The following is a 12,364-nucleotide window of genomic DNA, read 5'->3' as shown; positions in this document are numbered from 1 at the left end:
CCTTTCATCCACATCCTCCACCGCTCCCCTAACCCAATTCTCCCCATAATTTCCAAAAGAAAAGACCAATCCACAAAGTCGTAAGCCTTCTCTAAATCCAACTTGCACACTAAGCCCCTCCCCCCCCCCTCTTGCTCCTCCTCTTCTCTGCTACACATTCTTTGCTACCAATACCTGATCGGTGATCTATCTTCCTTCAACAAAGGCACCTTGATGTTGTGAGATGACCAAAGGTAACACCTTTTTTAGTCTCCTGGCTACAACATTTGCTATAATCTTATAGAGACTTCCTGCTAAGCTTATTGGTCTAAAATCCTCTGGAATTTTTGCTTCCTTCTTTTTGGGAATTAGGGCAATGAAAGTTGAGTTTATACCTTGAGAAATTTCCCCTTCGACGTAGAACTCATTGAACACTTCCAACAAATCTCTTTCAATAAGATCCCAACACTCCTGATAAAAAGATAAACAGAAACCATCCAGTCCATGGCTTTAGACCCATTGAGAAAACTGCCTCTCTAATTTCTTCTATGAAAAACTCCACCTCTAAGGCTGCAACCATAGCTTCAGGCACTCTATTCCATTGAACATTTGGTAGGAAATGGCTCCTCTCCCCTTGACTCAGGTAGACATTCTTAAAGTGACCCACGAAACCCCTAAGAATCTCCTCCTCCTTGGTTATCTCAAGGCCATCCACTTCTAGCCTAGCAATTTGATTCTTTCTTCTCCCATTGGCTAGAGAGTGAAAAAACTTTGTATTGCCATGCCCCTCCAACAGCCACTTGCATCTAGATTTTTGCCCCCAAGAAATCTCTTCCTTCCTAAGGACTATTCTAGCTCACATTTTAACTTCCACCTTCTTTCCTCACTGCTCATAGTTCTAAGAGCTTCTTCCTTATCTAGCTCCTCAATCCTTGAAATAATTTCTTCTTTGATCTCCTCCACTTTAGCAAACTTGGTCCCTATTTACCTTGCTTGGCTAAAGTATTTGTGAAACTATTTCTTGTTCGTTTTGCCCACTTAAATGTAGCTTCCGTCTCCCTTTCTAACCATCTGATCTCCCTCATAGCTTGTCTATGGACCCAAGTTCCTTGACAGTTATTGTTCAACCACCACACCACCAGTTTGGAATCTCTTTCTAGTCTATACATCCATATTTTTGTAGATTTGTTGTTTGCCTAGTCTCAGACCATGCAATACTACTGATATCCCTACCCTCAATGAATCACCAGAACCAATTGGTCCTGAACAGAATGCCTAAATAGTTGCCCATGTACAATGCTACAAAGAGAACAGATGGTTTTTGCTTGTGTAGAAAAAGGGGATATTTTGGACCAGCAAGATGGTGATGGTACTCCATAACAAGTACAGCCCCTATTGGAAGAGTTTAAGGACGTTTTCACTCAAGAATTGCCACTTGAATTGCCTCCTGTGAAATGTGCATAGCATGCAACGTCATATTAATCTTATTAAAAGATGTCTCCAAAGGAGCAAGCTGATCTACATTATTGTCAACTTGTACTTAAAGTTGGAAATAAAATGTAAGTCCATCTTTCTAAAAAGAGGTATCATGGTGGAAATTATTATAAGCTCAAGCCTAAGAAGATTTGTCCTTATAAGATTCTGGCAATGATTAATGATCATGTTTACAAAGTAAGGTTTCCTGCACTTTTGCAAATAAGTAACACCTTCATGTGAAGCACCTTTCACCTTACTACAGGGAGCATGACAGTGAGAACTTGAGGGCGAGTTCTTAAAGAGGGGGTCAGTGATATGGTTTATCCTTCTATAACAATGGATGATACAACAATTAACTTCTAGAGACTTTGAGAATCTCAAAGTTACTAAAACGGGTAGAAGAAGTCGGAATCAATAGCTGCAACTAAATTTGGAAGCTGACAGCAGTTCCTAAATTATGGTTTCTTTTTTTTTTTCAAACCACCTATTGTTTTCTTTATGGAGTGTCCTGTTTTTCTAAAGTCTGCAATTAGTAGAATAGGAAGCTACTAGTTTTAAGTCAACTACTGTTTCATTGAGTTTCTATTTTTGTTAAGTTTTCATTATTAGGAGCTTCTAGGATTCTAACAGGAATCAGCTACAGTTTTAGTAATTGTCAAATTTCTAAGCTTTGAGTTACATATACACATAAATCTGTAGAGCATGAAAATTGAATGAGTTAATTTTTGCTTTCCTCTATAGTTGTTCTTTTCTACTCTTGATATCAGTGTTGGAGAAACATGTGATTTCTTCTTTTTCCTTTGTTATTTTCCAGCAGTTCTCTGCTAGTAGAAGAAAACTAACAACTATCCTCCAGATTTTATCCCAGATTCAGAGCATACTTAGTTGGATTTTGAAGCAGGGCTACCCATCAACCTTGCCTTCCATCTATGAGCCCCTACATTACACCTCCATCTCTAGATCCATTTAGGAGAAGGGAAAATAGAGCATAAGGAATACTAAATCAGCGCAAATTAAACCAATGAAACAAATACTCCTCTGATACACCACTTTTTACAAGGTCCTCCCCAAGTTATCAGCAAACGTAGAAATCCAAGCAAACAAGATGTACAAACTGGCCTGGAATGCATGGGGCTCTTTAACTTAAATACGTAAGAGAACTTTTAATTGCTTCCCGAATGATGTTTCCTTACCAATACTATTGCCCAATCCCCATCGAAGTTTACCATATTGAACTGATAGAAATGACTGAGCCCCAAATTGGGTTATCAATAAATCAGCCTCGCTTGCAGCCAGGCAACAGATTAAGATTACTGGTTTGAATATCACATCTTACGTTCCCCATTTTAAGTTCTTTGAGAAGAAGTAGAACAAAGACTTAAAGATAGTCACAACTTCATAGACAGAGTTGATAGTCCAGAAATTAGTTCAATCATAATTCACTAAAGAAATTACGAAGAAAAATAGCAAAAACAGCATTTGGTGGTTACCTTGGATCAATGATATGTGTCTTCTTAATCTCTTTGATTTCAACCTTTTTAACATCTGAAACTCTCGACCAAAAATCTAAACCCACATCACCGAAACTTAAGCCAAAAAACAACCATTTATAGGGTTCAGCGGAGGCAAAGTGTAAAAATCTATATCAAACTTACGATGGCGAAACGAGTATCGATGGTAAGAATCCGACGAAATCGAACCTACAGAATTGATTCCAGTGAAACAATTTACCGACAAAAAATTGCTCAACGCACTTGGTGAAGTCCGAAACGTTCGCCTTCCAAACTCTGGAGTCGTATCGAACCGAAACCGTCGATATTCTTCAAAAATCTGATCAGCGACCGGAGACACTTCACACAGACTGCAAGGAACAGAAGAGGAGATTCTCGCCGGCCAGGAGCTGAATGTAGATACCCGAAGGTGCGTGAGAATGCGAAAGGTTGTCATCAAACGAGTGCGGAAGATACTGCAGTTCATGCTACAGCATTTCCATCGAATGTTCGAATGGAGCAGAAAAGGGATGAGGAGCGGAAGAAGATGAATGTCTGAGAGGAGAGGCTCTAGCTTTGCGATGAGGGTAGGGTTTGCGATGCTTGGAAGCTCCAAGAACGAGACTCATGGCGTGAGAGAGTTCGAAAACTCTGGAGAATCTAAGCTCGGAGAGAATATACTTAGTCTAACTTCTCTCCATTTCCACCGCTACGTCGTTGCCAGAAACGTTGCAGCGAGAAAGACATCTTTACAATGGCATCTGCCCACTTATAAGCCCAGAACAAAAATACGTTCCGTGTAAAGCTAATAGCATTTTCTACGATACCCGAAACGTCCGGCACCTGAAAAACATTATGCAATCAGAAACCCACCTGAATTGAGTTCGGATATCTGTCCACGTCTACCCACGTATCATTGCAGCCACACATGGAGAACATCCCATCCTACTGTCCTGCACGGAATAGTGTGTTGTGGGTTAATCAATAATTTGGCATTTAAGCTGCATTGGTTATAGTGCAATTTTATTTGCATTAATACAAATGCATGATAATGCAAATGAAAAAAATGCAAATTTTTATTTGATTTTATTTTTGGGTCTGTCTTTATTCTAGTTCATGTCTTAAGTTACTACAATTAAACAAAATAAGCTAAATTTTAAAATAAAAAATAGATCAGAATTTACACTCAATTCATTTGTACTATCATTAATTTTACATTAGTACAAATTTATTTACATGCAACCAAACAAGCCATAGTAACAAAGTAATAAACTACGAGACCCATTAAGAGCAAGGTTTTAAAAATCGACCTAAAAACGGAACCATTTTGGCCACCGGTTTTTGGGTCACTGGTTCAACTATCTGGGTCAAACGATCTGAACGGTTTTAATATTTTAACAGGTGATATATCATCTTACCCATTAGATTGAAATATTAGAGTAAGATGCATATAAATATAAGAGAAATAAGGCTTGACCATTTGAAAATGAGAGAGATTTGAGAAGTTATCAACGCCTAAAAGAGTTTAGAAGAGAAAGAAGAGTGTGAGAGAGAGAGAGAGGAAGAAGAAGAAGAAAGAAGGGGAGGAGGTCACTTACAGGCTGCAACGGCGATAACGACTGTAACTTACAATGCGCTCTCTCTCTCTCTCACACACATCTGTCGTCTACACTGCTCAACCACCTCATCGCTAAATTATAGTTCAAACTCACTGTGTTGCAATGAGCTCAATGCCAAATATACTGTTGATGGGCACGCTCAAGCTAAGGGGATTAGTGCTTGCGTCATCACTTTCACTATTGGTGGGCACAGTGTCCTCAATGCCATCGCCATGCTTACAGTGAGAACCCCTATTATCTGCACCGTTCGTTTGCCCAATTCCAACAATTATGGACAATTTACAAAGGGTTGAAATTTGTGTATGGAAAAACTTCTCCCACCGTACAACATTCATCACTTTTAATGGGCCAAAACATTATTTAGTAACTGATTTAAATTTTGCATGAAACCAGAACTTGTGAAGAAGACAATGCTTCAAGGCTTTGTTTGTTAAATTTTTAAGCCTCCATAGTTCTATCGCACTTATCTTTAATTCATAGATTAGCTCAATCAGTAGTTTGAACCACGCTATTTGAAGAGTTGTAATTTTAGTTGTTTCTTTTGGTTTATGTTTCTACAAATTTAGTTGTTTAATCGATGTAGGAAGTTGGATCTAGAGAACAGTTTAACCACTGCTTCTATTTGTATATATCTTTTTATTGCTTTCCTCTAAACATCATAGACCAAATATAACAAAATTTGAACTTTCTGAGTCGCTCCTAGAGCCTAAGAGCTACAATACTGCCTAAGACTCAGTCGCCTCTTCGGCATGGGCAAAGTTTAGGAGTGGACTCCGAGTCGCTCTCAGAGCTTAAGAGCTAAAATGTCGGACTGGCAAAGACCTCGGCACCGGATAAGTCCCAGTCGCCTCTACGACATGGGCACTATTACTGCTAAAAGACCCAATCGTCTCTACGGCATGGGCACTACTACTGCCGAAAGACCCAGTCGCATTTACGGCATGGGCAATACTACTGCTGAAAGACATAGTCGCCTCTACGGCATGGGCACTACTACGGCCGAAAGACCCAGTCGCCTCTACGGCATGGGCAACATTAATGTTGAAAGATTCAGTCGCCTCTTCAGCATGGGCAAAGTCAAGAAGAGTGGACAATGAGTCACTCCCAAAAGCCTACGGGCCGTACTACTGCTTAAGACCAAGTCGCTTCCTCAGCATGGGCAAAATTCAGGAGTAGACTACGGGACCCTTCCAAAGCCTAAGGGCCATACTACTGCTCAAGACCCAATCGCCTCATCGGCAATGGCAAAATCAACAAAAGTGGACTATAAGTTGCCCCTAGAACCTAAGGGCTACAGTAGAGACCTCCTCACCTTATAGGCAGCTCGCCACTTACAAGCACCTCCCAAAGCCTAAGAAATTGGATCAGCGCTTACTAGCTCGCCGACTTATGGGCCAAAAGGAGAAATCTGCTCCCTTTGTTGAGTTACTTTTAGCTCAAGATTGGGGGGCAAATGATGAGGGCAGATTTGGCCCTCTAGTGAAATTGTGACACCTGGCACCTCATGCCAACTATGCAGCCTCTTGACAACTAGACAACCCGAGCTAGCCACAAGCAGCTCACCATAAGGCAGCTCACCTCAAGCAGCTCACCATAAGGCAGCTCGTCATTGGCAGCTCGCCACAGGCAACTCACCCTTAGCCTGGCACAGGCGCAAGCTGGCCCTGGCACGAGCTGGCAACCTGGCCTAGACACCGACCCACCGCCTGACACACACGTGAACCTGACAACCCGGCCCAGGTGCCGACCTAGCCGCTAACACAGGCACCAACCTAGCCGCCTGACATAAGCGCTAGGCTGACAACCCCGAGAAGCTCACCACTGTACCCCGATTCTAACGGGATGTGACGAGTCTTACCGTTTGAAGGCTTTTACCCACCTAACACGCAGCAGGTCCCATCACAGCAGGGATCTACTGACTGTTACACTAACCCATGAGAACTCCAGTATAGAAGGACCTCACCCCCGAGAGGGAAGATGGAGGAAAAAGGATGGTAACCTCTCTCTCTAGCTCTCTCATTCTCTAATATCAACTTTAAGCTCCCTGCTATCAGAGTACTAACTTAGCCATCGGAGTGACCTCGTCGGGTAAACACCCTCGGGTTCTCTGATTCAGTTCTCGCAGGTTCTTCAACTCCCACTGTCTACAAAGAGGAGCAGATCATCTCATGCAGGGAGCAGTCAATTTGCACTACACTAGGGAGCTTGTCATCAAGGCAGCTCACCACCAGGCAGTTCGCCACTAGGGAGCTCCACTTCATCCTCTAAGCCACAAGCCACCTGGGAGCAGATCAAATGACGAGGTACTTAGCCAAAAAAATTGAGATATCACGAAAAAATGATACGTGACCGGAACCAGTTACATCAGTCCCAACTCATGAAATTACGATAATAATCTCTAAACTCATTCAAAATTAGTTGATACATCTCTTGAGGGACGTATTGTGTTCCAAATTCACATGAAGATACACCACAACTATCACAATATCCCTCAAAAGGAATAGAACCAAAGAGCCAACAAATAACTACAAACTAGTAAGAACTATTATGTCCATATGAATCATAACCATAACCATAGCCATATGAATCATATCTTGAAATTGATGAAGACAAACTCATACTACTAAAACCTTGCATCATTTCATCATAATAATGGGATTGTCTTTCATGATTATGATTTGGATGTGTATTTCTACGATTAGAATGATCTTGGTCTTCTGTGACGTGATCAAAATATTGTTCTTCAGTAAATATAATCTTATTATCATTATCAATATTGCCTCTTAGTGGTGTATGTTGAGTTTCACTATAACCATCACCATCACCTTCCACATCATTGCCACTTCCATTATCACCACCATTACTACCGTAACTATCAATTCTATCATAATCATCAGCAGGTTGTGTTTCATCAATATCCCTTTGGGTGCATTAATCTTCAACCCAACTATCAACATTTACATATAGTTTTTTAGCAATAAATGTGTTGGGTCTAGATGGATCACTAGGTTTATCTAGCAACATTATATTTTTTTTAGCACTTTGAACTTGTAGCCATTCTATTAGCAGATCATCGTCATCATATATCCCTCTGAACGTTTCCTATCATTTTTAACCTCATGTTATAGTGGACGGAAACTAACATTTCCAAGTTCTTATATGATAAACGATTTTGTTGCTTTGAGTGTATAAGACCAAAAGTACTCCAATTACATTTACACCCACTAGATGATGCAATTTGTAACAATACTTTCATTGCAATGAATTGTAGATTTGGAACGCTTTTTCCAAAACAAAAACCACCATTCAGCTAAAAAAACAAATCATATATTAGTATAATACATAATTTATCATCAAATATTTAATATTATAAAGATTACGAAAATTAAATTACTTTTATTGGAATTGTCTCTTAATCTTTTGCTTGAAGAATTTTCAAAAGACCCTTGTGCCTCACAAAATGTTTTTATCTATTTTGCAACAATAATTGTTAATACAAGAGCTTTAATATATTATTATAAAATTATTCAAATTTTACATTTTATTATCTCTTATATTGCTCTAGTTGTCTTATCTTCATTTCATTCCAACTTTATGATAACAAGCCTTAAAGATCTTAATAAATATCGATTAACACCGAGATCCAAAGAGTATTGATATTTTGGGTGTAAATAATATGTTAAAATTCAAAAATAACAAAATATTATTAATATCAATTTAAATATTCAAATTATGTAAATATAATTAAAAATGACTAACCAAACATACATGTTGCATGCAAATCATTAAGAAGTTGCTTATTCCATCTTTTTTCTATAATAGTTAATATCTTTTTGCAAGATCTTTGACCAACTTTTTCAGTAGCAGCACATGTTCTATGCATGGCTTCATAGGCAACACCCATTGTTGCTTGTTTTTCACCATTTACAATCCTTAGTAGTTTCACAATTGCTTCAATCATTTGATAATATATTTCACACTACCTTCAAAAGTTAATGTTACTAATTATGGTTTCCACATCTCTCCCAATTGATGTTGATGTTGCTTTCAATTGCCTCCATTCATTAGAATCTATCATAGCCCTAAAACTTGTTGGCAGTGTGGTGGCAACTGGAGGAAATGCAGGGAGAAGATGGTGCAGTCACACTATTGTTGTCTTCTTTCTAGGTGTTCTAGAGATTTGATCTCTAGATGCTTTGGATGTTGAGGATGAACTGTGGTGCAACGCGATCCGGGCACTCCTAGCTAGCGGAAACATGGCTCCTAGCTGATGATAAACGGTACCTGAGACGAAGAGGAAGGTGAAGAATTCCTGGGGAGCTCGCCTAGCGGGAACACTCCGATACTTAAGTTAGAACTTTGAGAGAACTAAATAATACAAAGAGAAAGAGCTAAGAGTGCAAATGGCGCAATTTAAGTACCTTGGCTCCTTGGGGTCGAGGTCTTTTTATATTGGAGATCACTCAAATAAGGCGTAACCGCCTCTGTCGCAGTTGTTACTGCCAGAGCCGAGGTGGCGGATGCAAGGAGTCGTTGCAGGGCACGGACCTGTCAGGCGTGCCACATCTGGCAGAAGTGGCAGGCATGACGCCGCCTGACAAGAGATGTGGGCGCAGCCTCCAGATTCGGTGGGTACTATTGTCAAGTAGATCTTTCCTGTAGGTTGCCAAGCTACTTTGCACCGAGCTGCCTTGGTCTGAGCTACCTTACGCCGGGGTGCTGGGGATACGCCGATGTGCTTATACTTGAGGCGAGCCTTAGGCAAGTATGGGCAGGAGTGTTAATGGGGCTGTCTCAAAGTGTTTCCACTTCGGGATACTTACTCGTAGATCGGGGTGTTGCCTTCTCAGGAAGGAAGAGTTCGAGGCCCATTGGGAGGAGCTCGGGTCTTGGGAGGAGCTCGGGGCGCTCCTCCCTTAGGGAGAATTCGGGGTAAGCTGGATGCTTCTTCTCGGCAAGTTGCCACGTCCATCGAGTTGTATCACCGAGTCCGACGAGTTCATTACGCTGAGTTATGACCAGGCTGCCACGCTGAGTTGTCACTTATGCCAAGTTGTACTCACGTGTCTCCGTGCTATGAGGTCAAGCCAAATCTCCGTGCTACGAGTTATGGCAACCCGATTAGAGTTGCACTAGGCCGGGAAGAAGAAGAGGAATGATGAAGATGGAATCAACAATAAGCAGCAACGATGAAAGAGCAAATTACCGCGTAGTAGGCGAAGCAGGTCGTTAAGAAAAAGTTGGTCACCACCTCAAGGTTCTAGGTCAGGTCGGCGATCTAGAACCCCTCCAATTCAAAAATCCAATTACACCACCCTGAATGCCAAGTGGGGCGAGATTCTGATGTCCATCAAAGACACTTGCTATGTTAAGTGGCTGCCTAGGATGAGAAGAGACCCCGCAAACCGAAACCCAAAACTGGTACTTTCATTTCCATTGGGACATCAGGCATGATATAGAAAGTTGCTGCAACTTGAATGACGAGATCGATGAGCTGATTCGCCGTGGTTACCTGAGAAAGTTCATAAAGTATGAAGACAAAGAGCTGAGCAACCAATGTCCGAGTTGCCCTCCAACTAAGAGCATCCAGATCGTGCACAATCAACCCCTATCCAATCGATATGCCAATATATATGTCATTTATTTATTTATTTATTTAAATATATATAACACATATATATATATATATATATATATGTTATTTATTTATTTATAAATATATTATTTATATTGAATTTTTGTAAATTTTATATATATATTATTTATTTATTTTTATAAAAATATGTATATAAATGATGAAAATAGTTGAAATATACTTGCATTTTTTGTTTTGCTTTAGTTAAATTGTTATATTTATTTTTATTTTAATAAAAATATTATTTTTTGAAAAAAATAAATCAGATTAGATCAAATCCCAAATATCCAATGTCTTGCCTCTAGGTGATACATTTATTTGATCATCATTTAGGTTAAACATGTCAATTACATGTATACATATAATTTTATTTTTGTGTAGTTTATATTTATATTTTAATTTGAATTGTTTATTTAGACAAAAATTCTAAATATTGGGATCTAAGTTTAATTTAGTGTGTAATTTGTGACCCAAGGACCATGATTTAATTAATTTGGTTACTAATATCGGTTCATTGATGTTGCATGGTCTAACCTATTTGACCCAAGGTCTCATTACTACTTAAGTTTGTTATCATAGTTGAATTCCAAAATTAGAAATAAAAGGTTCAAACAAAAAATAATTGAGTTTTCTTCCCATTTTTGCATTTTTCTATATTTTTAACATCTCAATCATTATATTTAAATATTTAATATAATTTTTACATTTTTCTTCAGTTTTTTATATTTTATTATCTTATTTAATAATTTTTTCTATATATTATTATTTTAATTGTGATGCCATAAGTTGACCCTATTTTGATTAATTAATTACTTGGTTGTCCAATATGTTTATAACTACAATTTTCAATGATTGTTGCTAAAGATTCAATCGCATTGAATAGAATTCACAACATTCGATTCACATTAGTTTCGGTTCATTGATTCATAACAGTTGGATACTCAATAAGCAGATGGTGGTAAGCTTTGTTTCTAATTTATTCAAAAAGCTCATTTATATATTAAATGAGCAACAATTAGGTGGCCTTTGTTGGCAATTCATTTGATTTAGCAACAACATTGATCAATTGTTGTTAATATTTATTTTTGGCAACAACTCTTTGCAATTGTAACGAAGTGCCTGTTGCCAAATGTCAATTTTCTTGTAGTGATTAGAATATTAATTTAGTTGAAATTATAAGTGTTCATGAGTTGGTTTGGTTTGGTCGTAGGCTGTTTGTCCAACCAAATTGATCTGGTCAAGTTGGGGAGTTGGTCAGCTAAAATCGTCTGACTATTTGTGAAAACCGACCCACATGAGTTATACCAATTTGGGTCGTTTTTTGTTTGGTCGGTCGATTTAAAAGATTTAAACTTAAAAATTAAATTTAAATTTTAAAAATTATAGTGCAATTATTAAAAAATAAATTTATGATATAAAATATTTTAGACTATGAAGCATAGGAAATTTCCCACTTTTCCATATTAAAAATTATATTTAAAACATAAAATATTAATATATATCAATGAGTATGCCATTCTATTTTGGTCATTTTACAAATGGCCAAAGTGAAAATGATCCAACTTGGTCGAGTTGGGAAATTTTTGAACCAAAACCAACCTAAAAATAGTAGAAAACTGACCAACTCGGGTCAAGTTGATCGGGTTGGTCGGTTTCATCAATTTGATGAATAAACCTAACTAAAATTAATTATTATTATTTTTGTATTATAAAAGTATTATTAAAAGTATAATATAAAATATTAATAATTAATAATTATTTAAAAAGTTGAAAATATAAAATAATTTCATACCCTTATGTATTTCTATTAGGGTCATTTACTAGAACACAACTTATAGTTTTACATATTTACTTAAACTTACCTTATAATTTTTATTTTACTAAAATATCCCATATATTTTGTTTTACCATTAGGCCCATGATTTTTTATTCCAAAAATACCCTTAAAACTTTTTTATACAAAAAACAAAATTGATCAACTATCGCCAACAGAGTGGTTGTTCGTGTCCTATTAGGGGAAAAAGTGGCCTTTTGGTTAAATTTATTTAAATGAACATTAAGGTTAACATTGTCATTTTCCATTATCATCTAATAGAAGATTGATTAAATCCATTGCAAATTATAAATAGTGTTTTTATAAAATACAAACTATAGGATAGATTTTA

At 37.9% G+C, this 12,364-nt stretch overlaps 1 protein-coding gene across 2 annotated transcripts in view; it reads right to left on the bottom strand.

Moving 5' to 3' along the window:
• The window catches only part of LOC148843966 (Cation efflux family protein), a 43,787-nt gene extending 39,889 nt beyond the window's left edge, over positions 1-3,898 (bottom strand). Inside the window, exons 1-2 of one of the 2 annotated variants that reach the window (XM_088957644.1) lie at positions 3,111-3,898; positions 2,946-3,021 (exon numbers count right to left, since the gene is read on the bottom strand). In XM_088957644.1, coding sequence (XP_088813770.1) covers positions 2,946-3,021; positions 3,111-3,432 — 398 coding nt within the window. In that variant the 5' untranslated portion in view covers positions 3,433-3,898. The remainder of the gene's footprint in view (positions 1-2,945; positions 3,022-3,110) is intronic. The other variant, XM_088957643.1, reaches the window with a different exon arrangement.
• Between the last annotated feature and the right edge of the window lie 8,466 nt (positions 3,899-12,364).

The sequence above is a fragment of the Nelumbo lutea genome, chromosome 8 (genome assembly GCF_056320005.1).
Source record: "Nelumbo lutea isolate HS-2025 chromosome 8, American lotus-T2T, whole genome shotgun sequence".
Classification (NCBI taxonomy): domain Eukaryota; kingdom Viridiplantae; phylum Streptophyta; class Magnoliopsida; order Proteales; family Nelumbonaceae; genus Nelumbo; species Nelumbo lutea.
The sequence above is the reverse complement of the archived record's forward strand: the minus strand, read 5'-3'. Positions and strand labels throughout refer to the sequence as shown.